Source organism: Cyprinus carpio, chromosome A16 (assembly GCF_018340385.1).
Source record: "Cyprinus carpio isolate SPL01 chromosome A16, ASM1834038v1, whole genome shotgun sequence".
In the NCBI taxonomy this organism is placed as follows: Eukaryota; Metazoa; Chordata; class Actinopteri; order Cypriniformes; family Cyprinidae; genus Cyprinus; species Cyprinus carpio.
The window spans coordinates 20,246,782-20,274,460 of NC_056587.1; the positions used below are offsets into that span (position 1 = coordinate 20,246,782).

Here is a 27,679-nt window from a genome sequence, read left to right on the forward strand (position 1 = left end):
GCACAATGGTTATAGAAAAAAATTACATCATTCACAACAACAAAAACAAACAAAACCTTATAATCCAGTGCAATACATTGCCCAACATTCAGGATCAACTATTATGAACCATCATTAATCACAGGAGGAGGAAGTAAATAATGATTTTACCATCAAAAAAAATATTACCAGCAAAAAATTTCTCTGAAATGTTGTGCTTGTTCTCTCTGTGTTGCACACTTGACGTTTTTTTGAGTTTTTCAAGAGCTCAAGGTAATGATTTTATCCTCTTAAAAACTACTTTTTAAACCTGCTGAACTCAAATTTGAGTTGTTCCTGTTGGGATTGTGTTTATTGTTTGTAATGCTGTGTTGATGGTTAAACAGAAGGTTTTTTTTCCCTCAGGTGTCAAGCATTTAATGCGTCAGCTGACATACAGACACACAGACAAATCGAAACCCTAATGATTACACAGCAAAGCAACGTTTACTGGAGTTCTCAGGCGACTGTACCTTCGACCGAAATCTGCCTTCTCTTTACTGGGGAGTCTGCCCGCTGTATAACACCAGCAAATCTCAGGCGACTGTACCTTCGACCGAAATCTGCCTTCTCTAGCGCACTACTCCATCGGCACCTGCTTCTACAATACTCCTCGCTGTATCACAGGAGAAAAAAATCTCACCGAACCAATGGGTAACATCTCCATATGAATAGAAAAATGTATGATTAAAAGCATGATTCAGTAATTTAATATATTAGTGTATATATAATATTTTATGTTTCTTTAATGAAGCCTGTCAAAACATGTTTAAGGGTATCTTTTATCTCAAAATCAAATGAAAATGAAACCTGTGACTGTTTTTGTATTATGATGATTTCCATAACAATTAAGCACATTTTAAAATTTTAATTACTTTAATACAAAATATATTTTAGTTCAAATTACTAACTGGAAATAAAAACTTTAACTAAACCTAAAACTGAAACAAAATTAAATCGACCCTAAATAGTAATATTTCAAATTAAAAACTAATGAAAATGAAAAAAAGCACACAACGACATGAAAAATAAAAAAGTGAGAGTGCAAAAATTACACAGTATATAAACAGTATATAATTAATGCTAAAATAACACTGCTCAGTTGTCATTAAAATCATGGCTTTTTTGAGTACATTTTATCATATTACTCAATATCATATTACTTAAATAAATCAATAAAAAACATAATAATACATTCTAATAAATACATAATAGTAATCAGAATTAGACTCAAAAAGTAAATTGCCCAGATTTATTATGCTAATGAGAACTGAAGGAGAATGTGCTCAGTCGCAGGTTTATCATTAACTTTGTTGAAAGAAATAAAGCTGAAAAATACATTTAACATAAGATGAAAAACTTAAATTACTTATTATTAAACTGAACTAAAACTAAAACTGGAATAAAAATAAATTAACCCTAAATAGTAATTTTTAAAATAAAAAAATTAATAAAAATGACAAAAGCACATACAGTAACACATGTAATAATTAAAAAGTGAAAGTATAGAAATAAAAGCCAATTCAAAATAGTCATAAAAACTATAATAGTATATAAATACTAAAATAACACTGCTACAGTTGTCATTTAAAATTGTGATGCATTTAAAAACATTTTATGTTAATATTTTCTTAAATATAAGTTGTTGTTTTTTTTTTTTTTTTTTTTTTTTTTGAGTGTGTGTGAAAAAGATTCATCTTTTCAGATCAAGTTGCTTCAGCAAGTCAGTCAACCATTATTTCCTGTCTGCCATTGGTTGGCCAGACAGATAGTCCCGCCCTAAACACGCAGCATTAGTTGAGTCAGTTGTTGCTGACAGTGCTTTAAGTACATGCAAGTGGTTTACAGTAAGTAATGTTTTTTTCATATCTCTATTAAATCTGTCTATAGTTTCCACCAAACACGTCAACAGTACCACCAACAACGAAGCTAAACACCAAGAGCGACGTGAAGCTTGGTGTTGAAAACCCTCAACCCTCAACTGACCAGTGAACATCCCACACCCCCCCCCTGAAAATATCACATATAAGAAACAACGACCAGCCGAGCGAGCAGGACGTCAGTGAGACGCAGTATTACTCCAACCCAGACTTCAGCCTTCGCCTTTTCTCCTACCTGAACTTCCGTCCTGAGAGGGGAGACATCTACACCTGCAGCGTGCGACACAGAGGACTGGAGCAGGACATCACCAGGTTCTGGGGTGAGAAGTTCTTCATTGTGGGAATATCAGACAATTGGTAAAGATTTCCAACCACATGCAGTTGCTCAATCTGAGCAACGATCTTGGTGTTTGAGAATGTTCCACAGTTAGTACAGATTTCCTTTTCTTAGACAACCCAAAGAAACTGACGTTTCAAGGAAAGTTTGTATATTATTGTTGTTTGTTTGTTTGTTTATTTATTCATATTTCTGGGCAACAGGAACAAAATCAAGTTTGTCTATTACTATTTATTTATTTATTTTTATAAATATAATTTTTATTTATTTTTATAAATATTATTTTATTATATTATTTCTATAAATATTTTTTTTCTAAGCAGCAGGAACAAAATAATCAAGTCAAAAATTTGTCATTAAGAACTAACAGCATTTTTTGATAATTATTTTACCATTCTTGTATTTATATATATATATATATATATATATATATATTACATTTTTTTAAAAGTATTTTATTTTATACTTTAAATAATTATCATAATAATTTTATCATTTTAATACCACTTGTATTATAATGAATATAATATATAATCTTCTTATGCTTCTTATTGTTATGTTTTAAATAACAGTAAAAGACCAAAATAAAGAATAAAAAACTCATCATTCCTTCCTTATTATATTAAATAAAAAAAAATTCTATTTATTTATTTATTTATTATTAAAGATGAATTATTGCTTCATCAGTATTCAGTAAAATATACATATTTTATAGATGCACAATAATACACAGTTTCAATTTAGTGAAGCAAATGTGAAGCAATAAGACAATTTAGTGAAGCAAAAGGATACTAGAATGCATATTGTTCATCATCATATTACTATTATTAACATCTTAATTATATTGTTTATTTTCACATTTCTGAGCAGCGGGAACAAAATAATTGAATAAAAAATATTTTATAATTTTATACTTTATTATTATTATTGTGTACAGAAAAAAAGAGTCCCAATTGTAGGACAACTGTATTTACATGAGACTTAATCAAAATTTGTACTATTAATTTGTTGGGAAATATTAATTATTGCTTCAGTTTTCAATAATAAATAGATTTTATGTGTATAATAATGCATAGTTTCACATAAGTCAGTTTTGTGAGGCAAAAGGATAGTACAGTGCATGTTGCTGAATGAAGATATCAACATCATATATTATCAACCACTCATTAATGTTAAAAAATTTCAGATCTCTGTGTCCCACAGAGGTGGAGGTGCCGGAAGACTCTCAGGAGGTTGAGACTGTGGTGCTTGTGATCGGAATCTAAAACGAGGAAAGTTCAGAGACTGTGGTGCTTGTGATCGGAATTCTTGTGGGATTTTTGGGATTTGTGGTTGGAATCATTATTATCGTAATGAGCAAACTGGAGCTGCGGGCTGAATGATCAGAAACTCTCAAACAGCCTTCTGTTCTTCTTCCACAAACACTGTAAATCATCTGTTCATTCTGATTTTAAAATTAATAAATGTATCTATTTATTTAACATTTGGGTATTTTATTATTTATTAATATATTTACTTATTTATTTGTGTTTTATTTTTATTTTTTATTACATTATTTATTTATTTGACCTGTTTGTATTGTTTATGTTTGTCTGGATATCTCTTTTGGATAGCTCATTTTTAAACATGATTTCTTTATACATTTAGATAAGGGAAAGATAATATAAAATATTACTTAATAAATCTCCAGTTTATGGCATCGGTTTATCATCCGGGAGATGACAAAAATAACAACATCCAACCAACAGTGCATAAATTGCATGTAACTGGGAGAATTATTTCAAGTTGATGACACATTTGAAGACTCACTCTAACTCCTTTAGTGATTTCTATAACACCTCTCATATCATCACTGATGTGCAAACAGTTTATGTTATTGTGGGGCTTCAGTTATGCTGATGCATATTCATCCTTCAGTTATGAACTAAGCAGATCAGGTAATTAATTCGTTAACAGTTTGGGCTCTGACAGCACCAGATAAGCAGGCATGTGGGGAGAGCAACGCTTAATTGCATTAATTAAATGAGGGCTGGATAATCCGCCTAGACCGTGTTCAAGTGCTGCTCTCTTTGAGTGCAAAAACTATAATTTAACAGAAGACTCGAATGGAGAAGAGTCTCGGCAGAAATTATTGTGCATTACACACACAAATTACGCACTGATGGCATCAGTTGGTAATAATGTGGTACTTTTGAATGATATCTGATAATTACCACCATATTCATAAACTGATGCATTTACATGAGTAGCTTTTTTTGTCACAGGTGAAGTGCTGACATGCAGGAGACACTAGATGGCACTGTGTTCCTTCAGTCGGGTTTTACATACTTGGCTTGTTACCTGATTTGACTTTAGTAAACAAACCTAACATGTTATTCTAAAAGTCCAAGGTTATATGGTCACTTTGGTCTTTTTCTCTCATCTAAATCCAGAAATGTGGCCTGTTTTAAGACGTCTGTCTATACATTATTCATTGTTCTCCTCTCTCTACCTCACTGAAGTGTCATTAGTGTTTTCTGGTAATGGACGCGGCATTGATTTCATGTGCTGTGGAGTGTGTGTTTGCGCTTGTTGTCTCTGTCCCAAAGAGCTTCATGGAGGTCATTTATACACCATCCAATGATTTACTCACAAGTGATTTTCGTTAGTCTGACAGAGCTATTTAGGGTTGTGGCACTGCATATATCAGATAAGTTACTATCCACGATATCTATAGCCTATATGTCTCATGTAGGAGTGAATGGGTGCCATCAGAGTTCTAAAGCTACCCCCCCCCACAAGTAATTAACATCTCGTGAAGCTAAAAGCTGCCTGTTTGTAAAGCCTGTTTCACACATACCCTGTTTGCAGTGTGTATTTCCCACACCCATGTTAATGGATTAGAGCATTCACACTGCGGATGCGGTTCCAGAAGCGGTTTCTGCACCGAAGTCTGTTTTTGCTGTGCTGCACGAGCTGGATTTAAGTGACAGTGCATTGTTTGTGGTAAAAATGCACATGGATTGACACGAAAATGTAGTAATTACACCATATGCATACCATTAAAGTCTGTGTATCACAGTTAACACATAGTTTTTGGCTTTTTGGGTGGGTTTAAATCAAGGAAATGAGCACTTTTAGATAACAAGGCAATAGATGGCACCCGTGGAGGTAGGACAACAAAGTTCTTTATGAAACGCAGGATTGCTTGTAATAAAAAATTAAATGCAAAAGAAAAGGCAGGACAATCACTATGCTGAAAAAGATTTGGATAAACAATGGATTTCAAAATAATGGATAAATGTTGTTTGTGGTAAACAGCACGGAGCAGTAGTGGATGGTAAACACATCCCGTCTGAAAGCAGAAAGAGTCTGTGCTGCTTCTGCACATGCGCACTGCAAACAGAGTGTGTGTGAATCCGTTTTTAACTTCAAACTGTCTCCAGTGAAAAAGTCGTCTTGTCTGAATCAGAAGAGAAATCTGCACAGAAGCTCTGTTTACAAGCCAAAAGAGTCCAAAACAGCTCTAAACAAATATGTGGGTGGATTTTGATGTGAGAGGAGAACAGGGTTTTTCACTGGAGGAAGCGTTATTATGGATTATGGACTCATATTTTGGCCAGAAGTGACGGGTTAAAGTTAAATCTTGGATTTTTTTTCTTTTCTTCAAATGTTTTACTTAACAAGATGTTAAATGATGGACTGGAGTGGTATGGATTATTGTGATGTTTTTATCAGCTGTTTGGTCTGACGGCACCCATTCACTGCAGAGGATCCACTGCACTGGTGAGCAAGTGATGGAATGCTACATTTACCCAAATCTGTTCTGATGAAGAAACTCATCTTGGGTGGCCTGAGGGTGAGTACATTTTCAGCAAATTTTCATTTTTGGAAGAGCTATTCCATTATCTTGGGGTCAATAATGAGGTTTAATTCATTCTTTGTCACAAAAAGTATCTGACATGCATATGAGAAGCATAAGATGTTGTGTGTGCATAATGTTAATTATTATTATTTTTTAATTAAATACACACTAAAAAGTAGTACAAGTGTATGCATTGTAATTCAACCTGACAGAAATGATGCTAGTTTCATTCTGATTTCTGTGGAGCCATAAAATGTCTATGCATGACATCTGTCACGGACACGCTCTTCACATTTCTCCCGATTATCATGCAATTACAATTTGCATGAGGAAAACAAAGCACTGCGAAAGTATTTTGGAAACATTTAAGCACATTCCCCTTACCTTAATGTGTCCAGACATTTTAAGTTTGAAGAGTTATTTGTAATTGACATTTTTCTCAAAGATGATTCTCATTAGATTATCATTTGGGTAAATGCACTTAATTGTCATGAAATTAGTGCCTCAATTCTCAAAAAACAAAACAAAAACAAAACAAAAAAACCTTATGACTATAAGGTTTCATTTTCTTAAAGCAAAATAACATTTTGTTTTTTAAATGAAATATGACCCGTGCAATGCCTCTATTAGAAACTGTAGTTTTATCTTGAGGCTTTGCTTCATTAAGCAAGCAATAAAGAAGCTGACAGATATTACAGAAAACAGAACTTTCAAAACAAATCAAATATAAATCATATTTATTATATTATACAAATTGTACAGATGACATTATCATGTTGTTTGTCCTTACAAACAATGAAAAACATTGATCAATGTTCACAATGGCACAACAGTGGCTGACAATCAAATAAGCAACCTGCAGATATGGAGGCAGAAATGGTGAAATCCTTTGAGATATACAAGCTTGCTTTACTCATCTCGCTGGCCGGGGGGTTGAGAGGGGAAATGCAGCATGTTTGACTCTTTTATCTACTTGAAAGCAAGAAAACCAACAGGAAATGGACCACAAAATTAGGTGCACATGCTAAAATGTGCATTAGTAGCTACAATGATCCTCCCCTGCCACTGCAGGATGCATTTAAATCCATTATATAACTGATGAACTGGCACATTTCTTAGCATACAACACACACAGACAAAAAATAAAATAAATAAAATACAGCGGATGAGGTCAACCGCTGCATGAGTCAGGGGAGAGGAGGGTAAATATTACTCAGCATCATTTCACTTATCCTGCCTCACTTTCTTCCACATCCTTGATTTTCCCTAACAGCTGGTGTGAAGCGGACTCACCAACCCTCGGACTGATCCGACTGACCCTGCGGACCCACACCGGACATAACATCCATAAACCTTCTGATGTCATGCCTGCTATTGTGTGCATTCTAGACCACATAAAGTACGTCTACATATAAATAATTTAACCTTCAAAGTCTTAAAGAAATATGTAGCTGCTGTGTGTGTTAGTTTAACAGGGTTTGAGTTAGGAACAAAGACTGTGTTTGAAATAGCATACTATTATACCTCTATTTCTGCATAATTATTAAGTTATTAATATATATATATATATATTAATATATATATGCTGTTTCACATTCAATTAAAACAATAGGCGGTATACACTAGTATTCTGTTCCGAACACAGTCAAGGAACTCAATCTAGATAAGCCAAGCTTATCAGAGCAGATGCTGACAGTAGAGCAATATGCTGTAATATAATTGCTATCTGTCAGTGATAAGCAGGCCCACACACAATCAGCGCCTTCAGATGTCCGCAGGAATTGGCTCGCCCTTCATTCACAAACTTCTTTATTGGGTAATTTGAATGTTTTTGAAGAACTCTCAGCTCTTGTTTAACACATTCCTCAGATTTTACCACCTCAAAAAGCCTACAGATTCCACCTGTGATATGTAACAAGTAATGCTTGAAAAATACATCTGTATGTAAGCTGAGATTGAACATGTTAAACTGAAAATAGGATGATCAGAATGTTTTTTCATCTTGGGTTGAATCGTCAAGCAGCTCTGTCTTTCTCCTGTATTAAAACAATAAACAAAGCCTTTCCCCTCCAGCTACAGTCTAACAACAGCACTGTGACAAAGCGCAATTATAATGACAACGTGTCAGAATCCGCTCCTGAAAAAAAAGAACGAGAACCGCCTTCGTGTAAGAGGGAAGTGCAAAATGAATTTTTTTAAAGAATTAAAAACATCATCTTTTATTAGGGAGTTGAATGGCTGATGTTCTTTCTGAGGCCGAGTGGTTCAGACGCTTGTCCCAGCAGGAGAGGGAGCGGGAAAGCCATTATGATTTTAAACGTGACCCCTCTGGCCATTAGAGCTAATGCAGACCCCTGCAGAACCACATACACGCTGTCCCTCAAGACCACATGCTGGAAAAACCCTGACACTGCGAATCCAGATTATAAATATGGCCAGACACCAACACAACAATGCTGACTTAATGGAAATGCATGTGCAGCTCAGGTGAGGTGTACAGTGGAACAAATGTCAACATGAAATCAAAATGGGCATATTTACTTTCTTAAGGTGCAGTAGCAAAATTTTGGATGCAAAAACAGGTCCATTGTAAATAGCATAGAGATGTATGACTTATTACTTACACTGAAGTCTCTTTCATTTTCGAGCGACCAACTTGATCGACCAATCTGCTTGGGAAAGTTACTGTGAGCACACTTTAATGCATATTTCTTGATGTTCATGATGGATTTGTCCCAGTAATATTTGATGACCAGACAGTGGTTTTGAATTATTGAATTTTTATCTTTTTGTGAAATGTTTTGCTTGTAAAGTTTGCTTGAACTCTCCCAGCTAACAAAGTATGTTCTAAGTTTATTTTTTTATTTTTTTTTACGTTCCCATTAAATTATGAATGTTTTCTGAACGTTCCAAACATCCATTTAAAAAATAAAAAATAAAAAATTATAAAAACAGTTTTGATATGTGAATGTTAAGGGAACGTTCCATTTTAGAATTTTGCTACGATTATAGGAATGTTACTTTCAAATGATATAACATTTTTCATCTTGGTTTGAAAGTGACTTCAGTGTGAGCTGTGATTCATAGATCGTTACACTATACTGACTGAAATTTCACGAATGTGGATGCACCTTTAAGCGTCTAAATGCTTTTTGGCCTTTTCTGATATAGAAACACGATGTGTTATCCAGTTGTTGTTAATTGGTAAAATAATATGTTGAATAATATTTTTCTTTAACACATACTTTGTGTTATTTTTTGATAATAATTTCTAAACCACGAGTCAGATAGGATAATACTTTCTATCTGAAATTGTAGTCTTGTGATTCTGCTGGATTAAGGGATCTGGTTTCTAAAATGCAAGACATTCACTTCATTAATAAAAGCTGAAGAACCGCGTGTACCTGTAATCGCATTATCCTCATTTTCTGTTGTTCACTTTAAATCTGAATCATCCCAGAAGATCAGGGTAATAAAATCATTGTCATGAAATAACCCATCTATCCCATCACGACATTCTGTTGCACATTATCCACGTATCCAGTTATTTCCTTATGCAAATTGAAAATTGACGGCGGTCTTTATAATAACACCGTGAAGTTTCACTCTCATATTACATCCTCCTCAGAAAATGCGATTTTCATAATAAAAACTGTCAGTATCCTAATGAATTTTGTGCAGTGAAATATTCTAAAAAAAAAATAGTTTCTACCATTTCCGTCTTTTTTCATTTCAGTGCACATATGTGCACATCCGTGCCATGATTTTTACAAGTTTATTTCTGTAATTTGATGTATTTTTTATCAAAATTGAGTTGATAGTTTAATAGTTACAAATCAACATCTTGAGGTGAACATTAGCCAGTCTGGGAGTTAATGTGCATTTAAACCCACCTTTTGTGGCGCTCTGCTGTTTTTAACATGAAAAAAAGGGTCCTGTGTGAACGGCCCCTTAGTCATCTGCTAAATAAATCAAGGAAAGGATCTGTTCATGAGTGTGTCTCATCTTTCTGGTGTTGACTTTCTCAAACAAAATCACAAAATCGCTTTATTGCCTCTGAAAGCAATGTTGAAAATGTTTCTATTAGAGCTAGAGCTGATTGTCTTAATGTAAAAGTAAACTGAAGCCCAAACAGACACTTATTTTGCCACCTGCCTCTTTTAAAAGCAATAATACACTCTATAAATGATAATTCTGTCATCATTTACCATTTTTTTACTTATTTTTGTTGCGCAAAGCATTCAGTGGATAGTTTAATTAAGCTTGTGGCTAAGCTAACAATACAATATAAATATTACATAAAAATATACTACACCCACAGCTTTTGGGTAAAATAATATATTTTTAATTAGATGGCCTACGTTTCCGATGCATCTGGAGCTCAAAAGTATAGAAGCCAATTTCTGCAGGTGAATCCTAATTTTGACATAATTGTCATCATGACTAATTTTTTTTTTTTTTAATTGTGAGATAAAAAGTTAAAATTGATATAAAACATAATTATGAGATAAAAAGTCAAACATGACATACTAAATAATGATGAAATAAGCTGAAATTATGACATAAATCAAAATTATGGGATAAAAGGTAACAAATATGACATAATAATAATAATGAGATAAATTGAAATTGTGACACAAGTCAAAATGATGGGATAAAAAGTCACTTATGCGATGAAAAAAGTTAAATTATGACTTATGATGACTATTTATCTTTTCAGTGTCAAAATTTTATGTGAATTTCTACTCTATATCTCATAATTATGACAGATTTTTTTTTTTTTTTTACTAATGGATTCTTTTTTTTTTTCTCATGTGGCAGAAATGAGCTTCCATACAACAGCCCCAGTCTTCATTCACTTTTCCCATGGAATGAAGTCATACATATCTGAAACAACATGAGGGTGAGTAAATGATGACAGAATTTTTATTCTTTAAACCGGTGGTGGATACGCTCTGAATGCTAACAACCAAACAGACAAAAAGTTTCCCCCACTGCACAACAAACTTAATAGAAATATTCCCGGTATGATTCTCTACCAGGTCCTGAAACTTCTCTTCAATTTCGAGAAGCTGACCCTTTCGTTTGGATGGTGATATGAAATATTCATATAAACGTAAACAAAAACATACACAAACAAATGCACATTACAACACAACAGATTGCTTCTCGCGACAGTAACCTTCTCCTCGGAGTCCGTCTGAGATGCCGTCTTCGAGTCTGTCTCGGCTCTCTGGGCTCAGTGGGTAAATATTAATGTGGTTTTCCATCCAGTGCATTTACTGATAACAATCTCTTCCCATCTCTCCTCCCTCTTCCTGGATACAGGAGTCCTTTTGGCTCATTTAACGATCTCGATGGGGAAGGGATGTTATCGCACGCTCACCAGCGGTGAGTTAAATGTTCAGCATTGGTTAGAAGAGGTGGAAATGTCAGGTGAGGTGTTTTCACCTGTCTGAAACATTAAGCTACGCGACATCAACCAGTAGTTTCGTCTTGAGTATTTAAAGATCAATAAAACAAGACATGTTTAGTCTGCGTTGGCTTGTTTTCTTGTTTTGTAAATTGAACTTGTTTTAAGGATGTTTAGATACCGGAAACAAGACAACATCTTTTTTTTTGCAGTGTAGCAGTTAGAACATTCATAAAGATCCACTTCCATTGGCCTGGTGGCTGCGAGTACATCCTCAATCCTGATTGGCTGAGCTATCTTCCTGTTTGTCCACCTCATTGTCCTGTCGTCCTGTTTCTTGTGCTGTAGCTGAGGCCTTGTCTTGACACGACCCCATTTCAGCTTCTGTTTTCACACTACACTCTTCCTCTTTAACTTCTACTTCAATCTTAGCATTTCCGTCTCTCTCACTATTTCCGCCCACCGCTTCTTGTTTTTCCCTGCCTGCTCCTACAGCCCCTTCCTGTGTGTCGTTCCCTTCCTCTCTGTCCTCTTTCTGTTCACTCTGCACTTCAGCATCAGTCTCATTATTCTGGTTTTCCTCCCGTCGTTCATTCACACTTGTATTTGTCTCTTCTGCGCTCTTCTCGGCTCCATCACATTGCTTTTGATCACTTATCTCTCTCTCTACGGTGGGTGCGGAGTCTTTCTTCTTCTTGTTCTTTGGTGCGTCTTTGACCGAGTTCTTGTTGGACTTGTTCCGTGCTTTAAAGATGACTTTCTGAAACAGAAAACGTTGACAGAGAGTTTTAATACTTTTTTTTTTTAATGGAAATATAATGAGATGCAGGTAAATATTTAATGAATTGCCTCTTTAAAATAGCAAAAGTATACTTGGTTGTAATGCTGTTTCATCATTTGATCATCATTTTATGAATCACCGCTTCCATGATAAATAAAAATGTACTTCTGAGCAAAATTCTGTCTTATTTTTTTACTTACATTTTTATTGTTTATTCAAAAAACAACAATGCAGTATTGTATATATAGGCCTATATATGTATTTAAAGATATAACTTGTTTCCAGTTTTTACTGATAAATAACACCAATAAAAATTAATTTTGATTTGATGAATGTAATATTGATTTGAGTTGATATCATCATAATTCTACCTGTATATTCTGTTACATATATCTGTTACAGTGTACAAACCAATTAGCATAGGAACGAGACAAACATTGATATATATTCCAGTAATAATTGATACTGCAAGATTTTTTTGCAGTGTTTGCAAACGTATTACAGTAATATCAATACTCAAGTTCCTTGAGGTGATTTTGATTACAATCGGTAACAACCAATAAGTGGCAGCAGTTACAGTTACCCGGATGAGCGGATCACGGCATTGCTACGGAGGACAGCGAATATTTGGAAATATCTGACTGTTGGATGCCGTGATTGATGAATCAAAGTCAAGCACTCCAGAGAACCGTGTAATGAGGATGATTAGACGCTGTGACGTTGTGAAGACTATATTCCTCAACAGGTGCATACAGAAGCACTGGCGGCTTGTACATTTACTTGTAAATTGTACATAAACATTTACTTTTCTTATTATTATCAATGTTGAAAACTGTTTTTGTTTTCTTGGTATTTTTGTGGAATCTGTGCTGGATTACCATTCAGAAGTTTTGGATAAGTAATAAAAAAGAAGAAATTAATAGCTTTATTCAACAAGGATTTTGTGAAATTAATGCAGCTATGATGAATATAAGAGACTTCTTTCAAGAGTGTGGGTTTGTGTGCATTTCAAATCTGAATTAAATCTAGTACTATATAATCACATGATGTAATCTTATTTGAACCTTTATTAAGCCTCCTCAAATAACAAACCGGCATCAACAATGTTAAACAAACCCACAATTAATCCATGTTTATCAATTTAAGCACTGAAAAAGAAACGTTAATGACAGACGTCACTGGCTTTCATTTGCATAAACTATTTCATAACTTTAGTTTTTAACCCTGTTTCCTTCAAGTAGAGTACAGATCATTGTGATTTGTAAATGCTCAAAACCTGGTTGTTGCTGTTTTGCATTTATGAACATGTGAGATGATGCTTATATAAAAGCAGTACACACAAAGCTGTGGTGTCCTCGTGCAACCGCAAGATGTGTGAGATGTATGCCATATGAAATTTTTTTTTGTTGGAAAAAGTTCATTTAGATTCTCACATCAGTTTGTTACGAATTCACATACTGAATTACATATACAACTGATGATGACAAGTGTGACGGGTTGATTAAAGCTTAGCACAGTTCATTTGCATTGGCCCTTTCTTCCCAAAAAATGTAAAGAGACAACACTGGCGTGTAAGTAAATATCATCAGGAAAGCCAAACACGCAGTAACACCCGCTATGCACGCTTTGGTTTTCTTTGAAGTGACATGGAGCTAAATTTTTGTTTAAATTATGCATTGTTCTGTTCAAGCGTCTTGTGCTTTCTGCTCCATTTTATGTGGAGCTTTAAGGAAATGCCTGACGCCAGCACTGAACCCTGTAAAAACACTTGGTGTGTGACTTTGGCTGCTAACACAAACTACGTAGATGTTTTTTAGCCAAGAAGCAGAGAGAATGAGATGAATATGATATTAACTGTGTGTGTGTGTGTGTGTGTGTGTGTGTGTGTGTGTTCGACAGCAGTATGTCAGTAATGCGGCTGGAATAAGAGGTTACGCACCTTAGATTCCTTCTTCTTACGAGGCAACACTGGTCTCTGGAGGAAAATGATCTGCTTGGTGGCCAAACTGCCATCACTGGATGAGAGAAAGGTAACAGTTCAGTCAGTGATCTAGGTATGATTATACTTCAATAATGACCAAACTGCTTGTTTCAGGTCCAAACATCTTGACCAGAAGTGCCCAAACCTTTTTCTACGAAAGGCCAAACAATGATATATACAATGATATATATAACAAAAGTTGTATATACACACACACACACACACACACATATATATATATATATATGAGTGTGTGTGTGTGTGTGTGTGTACTGTATAGAAAATAGAAAATACAGTTTGTACAGTATAGAAACCATTACACCAAAGGAGAGCCCCTGTAAACCACAAATGCAAGTATGTGTGTGTATTAGAAATGGAGTTATGCTATAATGGCATGTGTTTTCCCTTTTTTCACACCCCCAAAAGGGCATGGCGATCCTTTTTTGGGGCATCTCTGATTTACACCAACTTTAAGTGAACAGCTAGTTTTCGGTTTAGTTTTTTTTCCCAGCTTGCCTGGCACTTTTCAGAGCAGCCGCTCTGTGTTTGTTAGAGTGTGTTTGGATATTCAGCATCTTATCTTGTATTTATAGCTCCAATAATGCTGGATGGTGCAAAAAACCCCAATCCCCCCCCTCGGAGATCTGTTTAAATATTTTAGCTGTGAGCCCAGTGGGAACATCCGGCATTGAGAGGGATGAACAAAATATCTGTTTTGTGAAATCCTGTGATGACTAAATCTCTCTTTCTTGCTGTCTTGTCAGGGCTCTATCGCTAATATGTGTAGAGAAGGAAGTTTCACATCATCGAGCAAACATAGAGTGCTGTGAGTTTTGTGTTTTGTGTGTAAAACCCCATTTAAACAGTTCAGATAAGCTGTTTAATCTCCAGAGGAGATGGAATTGTGTTACTAAACAGTCTCAATCTCTCTCATGATCCCCCTTTCTCTTTACGATTCTGCTGCACATCTCTTACATCAAATGGGCCTCTGCATCTCTGGCATAAGCTGGCAATCAGTACCAAATGTCTAATTCACCCTGCTTTTTTTTACACTTCCTATTTTCTTGCTTGTCAAGGAACTTGTTTATTTATTCAAGTGCTTCTTGCTTAAATCAAAAGAGGCAAAACTAGATTCCTGCAAGCTTCAGTCTATTAAAATGTAAACGAGTGGCTGGTCGGTGAAATTACAGCTCTGGTCTTCAGTCTCGCCAGCATCCAAACTAGTCTGCGTCTCCGCTTTATGGAGGATGACACACACCACCTATACAATCCCCATCACTGAGGGCTTAATTGAATGGTAACTTCAGCAACTTTGAATGTAATGAATGTACAAGCCTTTGGTACGGCGTGATGCATAGCAATGAGAAGCCGCCCTGTGTGTGGAAATATAACAGATTACAAACAAACTTATCTGCATTCAAAAAAGTGCTGTGGAATTACCTTGTTTGTTTGGCAAGACGGTTTATAGTTGTTTGTGATTACTGGAGGACTCTATGTCATTTTCTAGAGATTATACTCACAAAGAGTGGATTTCTAGCTCATCGAGAGTTTTAGAGTTGAGCATGACAAGAAAAAAAAAATATATATATTCAGTGTAGAAATTTCCATTACTTTTTAAAAAAAAAAATTTTTTTTTAAAAAAAGAACCTAGTTTTTCCATGACTTTGTTTTTGCAGAAATACGATTTTTATAGCAAAATAAATAATTATTTAATACTGCAAAATAAATAATTATTCATTTTGCAGTAAGAACAGAATAACTTGCATTCAAAATATTTGTCTGTAATTTTTTTCTTCTCTCTTATGCTAACAAAGGCAGCATTTATTTGATCTTAAAAGCAGTAAAATGTGAAATATCTGTTCCTTATTGTAATATATTTTAAAATGTAATTTATTTCTGTGATCAAAGCTGAATTTTCAGAATCATTACTCAAGTCTTCCGTGTCACATGGTCTTTCAAAAATCATTCTTATATGCTGATATGCTGCTCAGGAAACACTTCTTTTCATAATTTTATTAATGTTAAAAACAATTATATTTTTAAGGAAACCTTGATACATTTTATTTTCAGGATTATTTGATTAATGGAAACTTCAAAAGAACCGGATTTATTTGAAATAGAAATCTTTAACATAATAAATATCTTTACTGTGACATTTGATCAATGCATACTTGTTGAATAAAAGTATTAGTTTCTTTAAAAAACAATAAAATCTTACAGATCTTAAACTTTTAATTGATACTTTACTTTTTCAAAATAGTAGGTTGTTTGTAGTTTGCTTGTCATTGACTTTTGTTACCATGAATAATAAAATTAGATCTTTACCAACACTGGTATTCATATTACTATGAGTTTTACCCATATATTACCATATTATGTTTTGCCTCGCAGGAAAACAAGGCCAGCCTTCTCCAAGACATTGAAAAGTGACGGTTCCGTAGTATCTAGGACAACGTTTTGATTAATTAGCCACATTGCTGCTGTTGTGTGTTGTGGTATTTTGTGAAAGTTTAAAATAGGCCCATAATTAATCAGCAGGGACTTCAGGACGGATAGAAGAGTGACATGTGAGAGAAAGGCCAACGCGGGATTGGCCCAGCGCAGGCGTGAGTATGACAGATGGAGATTACATGGTGAACTTCAGTTCGACATCGCCGGAAGCTTCCGCTCGCTATTACAGGAATCATCAGTTAGCTTGTATTGACATTCCATTACGGCGAGCAAACAGTGGAGTTCTGCCCCGTACTGCCCGTGCCAGTCATTACATCTGACTCCATGAGGCCCGCAGAGCCCTTTATACCCCGAGCACTTTGTCGCGGTTGGAGTTCAGGACGTACCATTGCTCTGGATTGTAACATTGTTTTTTATGTTAGAAATGGCGCCCCATGAGGTGTTTACACAAAATCAATTGATGGCTTTATGTTTCCTACCTCTAAAGCCTTTTCAAACTCAAAGGCTTTGTAACCTAGTCGTATTATTGGTTGTAATTGATTTTTAACTGCTGGATGCCCTAACGTGACTGGTGAAATAAGCAGGTGGTCATAACACCAATCGAAGATCGTAGATCTTATATAAAATTAATATAATTATACAAAATGGAATTATAATATGTATGTATACTATATACTGAGTTGGAAAAAGGATCACCAGTATTCATCAGTATTTTGTTGAGCCACCTTTTGCTTTAATTACAGCCTTCAGTCTGTTGGGATTTGTCTCTATTAACTTTGCACATCTAGACTTTGCAATATATGCTCTCTTGCAGAACTGCTGAAGTTTGATTGAATTTGATGGTGAGCGTTTGTGGATTGCAGTCTTCAAGTCTGGGCTCTGACTAGGCCATGCAAGCACATTCAGCTTTTTCTCATTCAACCACTGTGTGATAAGTTTTGCTGTGTGCTTTGGGTCTTTGTCATGTTGGGAAGGTAAACCTTCTTTCCACTGACAGCTTTCTGGCAGAGGGCAGCAGATCTTCCTCAAGAATTTGACTGTATTTTGCCCCATCCATTTTTTCTTCTATCCTGATGAGTGCTCCAGTCCCTGCTGTCAGTAATAAAATGTCAGTAATAACTAAATGCACTGGGAGGAGCTGTGGAGCATGTTAACAAGTTGATTGTATTTGATCACAGAATTTCATTGTCTGCCTTGTGAAGTTCGGAGTTACTTTGATCAAAATGATCTTACTAAATGATCTTACAAAATGAGATTACTTTTGATCAAATGAATCAGTGAAACAAAGTTATCATAACATCACAATAACATTAAATCCAAACACTAATCGACTGAGGAAAGACAGCATTCATGGCTGCAGGTAAGCGTAGCTATCGCTCGAGTGAGCTGAGAAGAGAGCTTATCTGATAGTCAGATGATCTTGAGACATTTGCTTCCTTTAAGTTTCCTCGAGGGAGAGCGGTTTAAGAACAGAAAACACTGAAAGTGCTGAAAGAAACTTTGCTTAGCACACCGTTATCTGTGTGTCTCAGGAACATCTTTGAGGCTCGTGTTCTTATTGATATCAGACTGAGGAGCCAACTTTCACCTCAGCCAACTTTCACAGGAGATGTATCATCTGTATCCGTAACAATAAAAACATATGTGGCCCATTCACGTATTTGTCGGACCGTAAACAAACCTGCCCGCTACTACTACAACTATGAGAATACAGGGTTCACACAGATAGTGTTTTGGTTGCGAGACATGTCAGTGGAAGTTTTTTGAGTGCAAGCCCTAGAGACGTGTTTTAGAAGCTTTTTTTGTGACATGTTGGTATTACAGTATATCTTTAACTTGGATGTTATAAGTTGCACTGAGTAAATATAGCTTGACAAAACAAAAACTGTGTCCGTCTTCATTACAGGCTGCCACTAAAATTTCAAATATAAATTAAGCGTATCAGCATATCAGGAACATGATTACCAATGCATGAGACAAACTCACTTTAATTCTTGTATATTTTCTATGCTTCAATTTTTTCCCTCTATGCTTGAGACAGATCATGACAGAGTAGTGAAATCTCGTCTACACTCAACTACAGTATCTCACAGCAGATGGATCACATGACCTTCGCTGTCATTTCCAATGGTTGTTGGTGCGTTGCATAGTTAATTTTTTCTCCCCTTCGTTAAATGCCCAGTGATCACTCGTGTTTCTGCAGATCACCAGCTTTCTTTGAAAATGGATGATTTTTGGTTTCTTTCTTGCTGTATATCGCTGTCAGTGAATATGAATTCTCATAGTGCTAGAAGTCTAGCTGAACACACCACAAGTCTATGGCTGCACTGCAATTTGCATACTAATCCTAATCTTGCGTACTATATAGTACAAATAGTGAGATTTGGATTAGTGTGTACTTAAACCTTGTATGTTGAAAACAGTATGCCAAGGGGGTCTGGATAGTGCATTATTCCCAGTGCATTCTCAAAGTATGCATCCTTACAGCTTTTTCAGCTAATATTGCACACAAATATTTTTTTTTTTATTGACCTTTGCAGTTTTAGAAACTGTATGAACCTAGAAGTTAAATAATAATGAACTTTAAGGCAATAACTTTACCTGTTCGTCTTGATGATGGGTGTAGGCAGCACACAAGTGAGTCTCCATCCAAATGAAGCCAGTGACTGCAGCAGGGGAATATAGTCTGTCTTCACCTGTAAACCCTGCAAAGAAAAAAGTTGAAAAAAGTTGAGAAAAGTCACGCTTAAGTAGCAAACAACTGATTCGAGACCTGGTTTGGATGTTCAATGTAAGTCTTTAGGCGTATATTAAGACATTTAAAATGGTGACTCTGTTAAGATCCATTGCTCTTTTGTTCATGTTATTTGTGTGGGCATTTGCTTTAGAATGATTCAAATATTTGCAAATTTTAAAAGGTTGAACCTGTTGATATTTGGAAGTTTCATAGTAGAAATGTGTCATATACAGAGGATGTGGGTTTAGCCTCATAAAAACAAAAACAAATCCTAGTTACCATAGTCACCCATTCATTTACTATGGGTAAAATTAAGAAATGTAATTTTACTGGGTTGGATGGGGGGGTGGGTGGGGTCGTTTACTAGAGCCTATACTTGAAACTTGATTTGGACCCCAGGTACTTGTCTGGTTTAAATAAATTCAAATTAAGGTTTAATATCTGTTGTGGTAATTTAACAGATGTTGAAATAAAAGATGTATTGTATGAAGAGCTCATGAATGTATTTCTGTGTGATTCAGGGAGCAGCGTTAATCAAACAGGGTTGTTTTGAGCAGTTAGGGGTTGTACTGTGGTTTCAAAGAGAATGCTTGTACCCTCATTTCAGGAGGAACTCACAGGAAGTCAGTGCGGTTTAACGGCACCTGTCCTTAAAAGGAAACCATGTCGCGTGTCAGCCGTGCGCACACACTCATGATGATAACGCAAGACAGCTCTACATGATAATGCTTCACTTGCAATAATATGCCACGGGTTTCGGCACAGTCTTGCATGAATACACTATACGGTTATACATGAGTCACTGTGGAAAGTTCAGAGATAACAACATGATGATTTTGGAGCAGACTTCTAAAGCAACAACTAAAATAATATTTAGAGGCTGTTTTGGAAAACTCTACATATGCATAAAACAAACAAACAAAAAAAAAAAAAAAAAAAAAAAAAAAAAACATTCATTAGGGAAAATTAGGTAGACTGGTTTATTATTATTATTAGTATTATTATTATTCATAATAGTTTATTATTGAAACATTAAATAATTGTGTGTGTATTAAAATATATAAAATATGTGTGTATATGTGTGTATATATATATATATATATATAATTATGTATATAAAATATAATTTATATTAATATTTAATTGTAATATTTAATATTAATAACAATATGTAAATGTTACTTTAAGGAATTGAAAGAATTAAATAATTTTAATGTGTATCATTTTTTTTTATATATTTTATACATATATATATATATATATATATATATATATATATATATATATATATATATATATATATAAAATTATATAATTTATTTTATTTACATATTATTATCAGTTATGTGTGTGTGTGTTGTGTGTGTATAACAAAACATAATATATCATTAATATTTTAGTAATATATGTAATGTATTAGTAATATATTTAGTAATTTAGTAATATATTGATAAAATGATAAATGATTTCATTTATTTTATTTACATATTGTGTGTGTGTGTGTGTGTGTGTGTGTGTGTGTATACAGTATTGATTTTTTTTTTCTCACAATGCATTGTGGGATTGCCTTCAGTAAGCAGGATGCACGTAATGCTGCCTTAAAGTCTGTCTACCTTTCAGAACAGCCTACATAAACACTGCCCACGCTGATTTTGGGACAGAGCCAGAGTCTTAGTTTAGTCCTTTGAGGACGTTTCGTTTCAACACCCTTCCTAGTTATGAAGCCCTTTTGCCCAGATTGGATGACATTGTTGTGTGTCGTGTGTTGAGACCTCAGAGGCCCAGGTTTCTGTTGAAATGGTTTTTGGGTATTTGCGTTGGCCAAGACCACAGCGGCAGCCTTTGGGGACTCCAGATATGTGAGAAGAGGTTTTTGTTGGAAGTGGTCCCAGTATTGGACCCTGTAAACAGCAACGCAGACTTAAAAGTGGAGAAAAATTTAGAAAATATGGTCTGTTTAATGGCTTTCCATTGCGGCAGGATTGTGTGAACATCTAGATGTTGTTGAAGTGCTACACTCTTTCAACATGGAGGTCAGTGAAATAGAGCAGAACCTAGACTCCTCAAGAAAAAGAGTTGTAAAGTCAACACAAAAGTCAGCTTTGGAAATATGGTGCATTTCAGAGTGAAGACAGATGATTGATGAGAAAAAACACATTGGCAGAAATTTGATCATATTAATTGATTTGATTGTGAAAGAGAGAATGGAGTCAGGGAAGAGGGGATGTCATCCAGTATGGAAAAACATTTTAGAGGTAGAGCAAATTTTAATGAAAGATTATAAAGACATCTTTTAATGACATGCATGAATCGTTCACAATAAGATGTGTATTAAGATGTATGTACATAAGATGTATGTATGTATATTAATAAATAGAGATAGCGTAAATTGTGATTTCATGTTGACTTAAAAGCTTATGTGTGCAATTTTATTTATTTATTTGTTAACATAATTGTCATTTATTTATTTACTTATTGTTTTTTCTGTAATTTGTAGGTTGTAGTATTGTCTGATTTCAAAAGCGACATTGACTCGACCAGTGGTGTGAATTGGGGGCGGGACTGTTTACTGTTCAACCAACCAAAAGAAAACATGGGGGGCATTTGGGAAACCTGTTCGATAGCAGTAATGGTCAGTAGCGTTACTGCTGAGACTCAGCTTTAAACGCAAAAATAAAAGTTGTAAAAGTTTGGGAAGGTTGCATTAAATTGATTTAAAAAGTTAAGGCATTTATAATTTCCACAAAAAAAAAAACAAAAAAAATATATATAAAGCAGCACGTCATTTTTCAAGATTGCTAATAATAATAAATTTTATTGGTAATAATATTGAATAAAATCAGCATATTATTATTAGAATGATTTATGAAAGATCACGTGACACTAAAGACTGGAGTAAGGATGCTTAAAATTCAGCTTTTAATCACAGAAATAAATGACATTTTAAAATGTATTCAAATAGAAAACAGTTATTTAAAATTGTATTATTATTTCACAATATTACTGTTTGTACTGTACTTTTGATCAAATAAATGCAACTTTGAGAGGACGAGACTTCCAAAACATAAAAGACTTTCAAAAACATAAAAAATCTTATCAAGCACAAACTTCCTCCAAAGCATCAAAACATTTTTAAGGAAAAAAACAAACAAAGATTGCACCAGAAGATCTGAGATCAATTTTTGTGTTCAAACTTTTCAGTCAAAGAAGCAGATTTCTGCTCACAGACTTCCGTTCTCAACAACTAAAAATAGTCTGGGCCTCTGTCACACTTTTCTAGCCAGGGTCTACAGAACGCTGAATATGTCATGGATGTTCGGCTGCCGCTGATATATATATATATATATATAGATATATATATACATATATATATATATATATATATATATATATACATACAGTATATATATTTCCACACAGCCTGACAGCAACCGACTGTCTGCAGCATTAAAATCACACACACGTCATAAAGTTACCATGAACTCAGTTTACTGGAAATAGACTAATGAAAGATATGAAAAGCATGATTTTTTCATTTCTGAGTCATGTAGTTCAGCCACATTCACACAGAAAAAGAAAAGTGTTTTTTGAAACGGCAGGTCGCATGTTTTTCTCACCTCCACAGGAGCCATAAAGGTTGCATTGCCAAAGGATGTATTTTAATGGTCTATCTACAGGCTAGATATCACACTGCTCCAGTGACTGCACTGACCTTCAAACTTTACCTTCTACTCTACATACTAAATATATAACACCTGAGGAAAATTACATTGCTCAGAGGTTGCTCAGGGAACTTAATGGCATTTCATTGATGTTTTTCTTTTGATGCTTCTCTTATAGCTACTTGAACTGACTTTGAGCGCTCTTTAAGACATTGTTGAGCTCTCTTATGAAACTCCAGAGTGTTTTTTTTCTCATGCACAACTGAACTTTATTATTAGCATCCTGATGCAACCATGTTATAGTAATCTTATTTGAGCTCAAATTGGGTTTCTGGTAACTTTTAACAGTTAACTTAGTTAACTTATTCTACTTTGTAAATCTCTCTCATCAGGGTTCAGTGAGAAAAAAGTCCACCCCACCCCCATTCCTGTTCTTTATAGTTGAATAAATCCAATCCAAGTAGCATAAGAACTGCTTTCAAGAAAACGGATCCGGGTAAAAGTGATTAGAGTTTAGACTGTACAGACGTCGGCATGCTTCAAAACATGCAAGAAGAGTCTGAGGCCGCTGTAGTTACGCAAGTGTTAGATAGACATGAATAATTTGAAAGGGAAAGAAATCCTGAGAGCTAGATGGGAAAACCATAACAAGATCAGACTAAATTTCACATTGCGTCTTTAGATGCCACAGACAGGGGATTGGTCGGTGGACTTGTTCCAGACGTCCCCAGGCCTCGGTCTGTCTGTGTTTAGTCACAGAATCTTCCTGAAATAGGATGCAGGGTTAAAGCACTGTGGTAACTGTTTTCATATTCATGTTAATCATTACAGTTTCCTTTTTTATTAGTGACTAGACAATGTGGAGGACTCTTTATGCAGGTAAAGCACTGTTTACACTTCACAAACAACATGATTATCACCACACATCTGAAAAACACTGCAAAAACAGAATTTAGCCAGAATTTTATCTATCTATCTGTCTGCATGTATGTGTATATATATAGTCTTATTTTTTTAATTGTTTATCTCTCATAACTGTGACTGTATTTCTTATTTTAAACTTCATTTCACCATTACTTTTTTACTTTATAGGTGTCTATGTAATCGTTAATATTAATAATACAGATACATTTTTTAAAATAGTTTATTACCTTTTACTCGATATCTCACAGTTGTCTTTTCTTTTGAGTTGTTTTTGAAGCAGTTACCTTTTTAAAAAAAATTATGCAAGGCCGTTTACATCTAAAGGGTAAAATAGGTAATTTATTTCTGTACTTTAAAATACATAAATACACTATATTTCCTGCATTTCTAACTGTATATCTCACAATTTTTAATTTCTATACTTTATATACAGTTGCGCCTTTATTCCTTCTAACTTTGACTGTATTATTTCAAACTTTCTCTTACCGTTATGCTTTTTTAGTTTATAGGCGTCTATTATATATGTATATATATATATATATATAAGTGTATATATATATATATATATAATATATATAATTTTGTTATATATAATTTTTTTTGTTTTTTTTATATAGTGTGTGTATATAAATATGTATATATACATACACTTAAAAAAATATTTCTCATAATTTTTACATTATTTCTCACAGTTGTGACTGTCTTTTCTTTTAGGGTTATTACATTATAAAACATTTTTCATGCAAGGCATTATTTATTAAGTCATTTATTATTGATCATTTATTGTCATTTATTTCTGCATGTTAAAATATAATCAATGTATTTCTTATAATTTTGAATTGGTAACTCACAATTGTGACTGTGGCTGTTTCTTATTTTAAACTTTATCATCATTACCTGTTTTACTTCATAGGCATCCATACGTTCCAGTGCTGCGGACAGAGTCGCTAGTGTATTACACGTCCAAGGTTACTCTACCTATTGATTTTCCTTTGCGACAAGTATAGAGTCCTCGCTCAATTTGACTATTGAACAAACATGGCTCAGTAGCTCCGTACAAGTGCTCTGGAGATTTATGCAGTAATTTAAACATTTCCATATTATTTATAGGCATAATAATAAATGATGATATAAATAAATATTTATTGTTTTTTAAATGCATTTATTTAGCTGTTTATGTTTTATATATAATATAAAATACATATATAAAATATATAAATTTTATGCACACTTTATATTGAAATTAAGTAAACAGGCACATTCAGAAATAATGTATATGTTAACTAACAATTTATTATGCAACTAAAAAAACAAATATACACATACATTATATTATGTGGAAATAATATTTAATGACTTATTTATTAACCAACTACAGTAGATGATATATACTATAATACTAATGTATATAATACTAATATAAATAAGAATATTATTATTTTTTATTTACCACAGTGTGTGTGTATGTGTGTGTATAGATATATAAATTGTGAGATATTGCAACTGTAATTTTTAATTTCAACAACTAAACTATTCATATATTGAATGACATCATTATAAATTATTATTTGTTGTGCTACATTAAAAAAGCATTTCTCAGAATACCATCATTGAGTGAATGAGTAATGTGCAGTGATTGTCTGACGCTATTATAGAAACATGATTCACAAGACAATTTGAAATAAACATGCAGGCTCATTGAAGACAGAAATATCACTGACAGAAAATGAGACAGTGATTGATGGGCTGACGGCAGACAGTGAGTCAGACAGCAGCTGAACATATCAATTCAAAATGTCTTACTACATTTGTGAAAATACCCTTCTGTCTAATAAATCTATAAGTAACTGATGCTTGGCATATACATCAACATGCCCTTACACAATATAATACTGAATACAATTTATGAAATCTTGAATTACAATCAAGTTTAACGCTGGGAGATGTCGAGCAGACTTAGATTTGAATGCAGGCCATCGACCGAGCGGCACTGAATAATGCTGGGCAGAAACAGCGTGTCCTTACCCTCAGCTACAGAACCACCGTCATGGCTGAGTAGAAGAGAGCGAACGAGAGAAGACAGCAGAGAGCGAGTGAGAGCTGCAGGATTATAAAATAAAGCTCAAAACTCGATTATGCTGATAGCGTCAGTACACAGTGCTAACTAACACAACACTACCCACTCCACACACACACAAAAAAAAAAAAAAAAAAAAAAAAAAAAAACACACACACACACACACACGCACACACACACCCACCTAGCCCAAGAAACCCAGAGCGAGACCTACTTGAGAAGAATCAATGGCGAACTGGCACAATATCTGATTTCAACAAGCATGGCTAAGACTCTCTGAGCAGCAGGACCCATTACTGTCACTCAAACGGGATGTTCGGAAGAAAAATGGGGTGTCCTGGCTGGTTTTGCTTGTAAACAGTGCTTGCTAGATCCCCCCCACTCCCCAGTTTTGCCTAATTGAATGGTTTTAAGTAGATTGCGCAAATAATTTAAGGAATATTTCACCTAAAAATGAAAATTTGCTGAAAATTTACCCACCTTGAGTTTCTCCAGATTTGGAGAAATTTAGCATTACATCACCAATGGATCCTCTCCATTATCTATAATAACACTTTATACAAAAAAAGTCCATAATCACTGGAGAAAATAATGTTTTTGCTCTTATTTTAGTTTTGCTTGTAAACAGTGCTTGATCTGTGCATATTCTTTTCCTGATTCAGACAAGACGACGTTTTCACTGGAGAAAGTAATGTTTTTGCTCTTATTTTAGCCGGAAGCAACGGATTTAAATTAAAATGTCTTAATGATGGATTTTTTTTTCTTGCAAACAACCAGCTTTTCACTATACAATGCTAACTGATGGACTGGAGTGGTGTGGATTACTTGTGGATTATTGTGATGGTTATATCAGCTGTTTGGACTCTCATTCTGACGGCACCCATTCACTACAGAGGATCCATTGCTGAGCATTGGTATTGCTAAATTTCTCCAAATCTGTTCTGATGAAGAAACAGACTCATCTACATCTTGGATGGCTTGAGGGTGAGTACATTTTCAGCAAATGTAATAAATTCTAATAAATTTCACAAATAATAACAATGAAACAGCAAGTAATGCATTGCAATAAGAAATTTTGAAGTAGAAAGACTGAAATAGTATTTTCTTGTAAAACATACTCAAATAACCTTATACTTTGAATAATCATTTTTTACAATGTAAATATGACAATAGTACTGTGAAGAACAGAATGCAAACGTGTGTTTGTTTGAGTGTAACTCACACTAATGACTGTCCATTGTTCCACTACTATAGCATCATACGCAGCAGCTGCATTGGTGTCGCTCTCCACTCCCTCCTGGAACACGAACACACTGTCCACAGATTTGATGAGAACATCTGCAAGGAATAGAGGAGAATTCAGGCAGCGTTCTGGGTTTAATATGGTGGGTACAGAACGTCAGTTGGGTCCAGAGTTGTTTGGAAGAATCTTCTGTTGCCCAGAAGAAGGAGCAAATGTTGTTATTGTTTCTTTAATCAAACTAAAGCTGACATAATATATTAACATAATTTCAAACTAAAGCTGACATAATATATTAACATAAGTTGAAAAACCTAAACTTAAAAAATAAAAA

The 27,679-nt window shown here is 34.4% G+C and overlaps 2 protein-coding genes across 2 annotated transcripts in view; one reads left to right on the top strand and one right to left on the bottom strand.

The window, feature by feature from the left end:
• Positions 1 to 1,039: 1,039 nt before the first annotated feature.
• si:ch73-31d8.2 (HLA class II histocompatibility antigen, DO alpha chain) lies at positions 1,040 to 3,716 on the top strand. The gene is made up of 5 exons (XM_042773322.1): positions 1,040 to 1,054; positions 1,909 to 2,006; positions 2,049 to 2,218; positions 3,439 to 3,479; positions 3,525 to 3,716. The coding sequence occupies exons 1-5, from the start codon at positions 1,040 to 1,042 to the stop codon at positions 3,615 to 3,617; spliced, it is 417 nt and encodes a 138-aa protein (XP_042629256.1). The 3' UTR covers positions 3,618 to 3,716.
• A 3,083-nt stretch (positions 3,717 to 6,799) lies between these two features.
• Positions 6,800 to 27,679, bottom strand: part of LOC109105292 (raftlin-like) — an 80,258-nt gene continuing 59,378 nt past the window's right edge. The window contains exons 7-10 of the mRNA XM_042773208.1: positions 27,328 to 27,443; positions 19,307 to 19,410; positions 14,213 to 14,288; positions 6,800 to 12,252 (exon numbers count right to left, since the gene is read on the bottom strand). Of these exons, the coding sequence (XP_042629142.1) occupies positions 11,767 to 12,252; positions 14,213 to 14,288; positions 19,307 to 19,410; positions 27,328 to 27,443 (782 nt within the window). The 3' untranslated portion in view covers positions 6,800 to 11,766. The remainder of the gene's footprint in view (positions 12,253 to 14,212; positions 14,289 to 19,306; positions 19,411 to 27,327; positions 27,444 to 27,679) is intronic.

Excerpts from the sequence above, each read along its gene's own strand:
- si:ch73-31d8.2 (XM_042773322.1), top strand. Across the intron at positions 2,007-2,048 it reads CCTCAACCCTCAACTGACCA|AAACAACGACCAGCCGAGCG; the intron begins GTGAACATCCCA and ends ATCACATATAAG. Across the intron at positions 3,480-3,524 it reads CTCAGGAGGTTGAGACTGTG|GTGCTTGTGATCGGAATTCT; the intron begins GTGCTTGTGATC and ends TCAGAGACTGTG.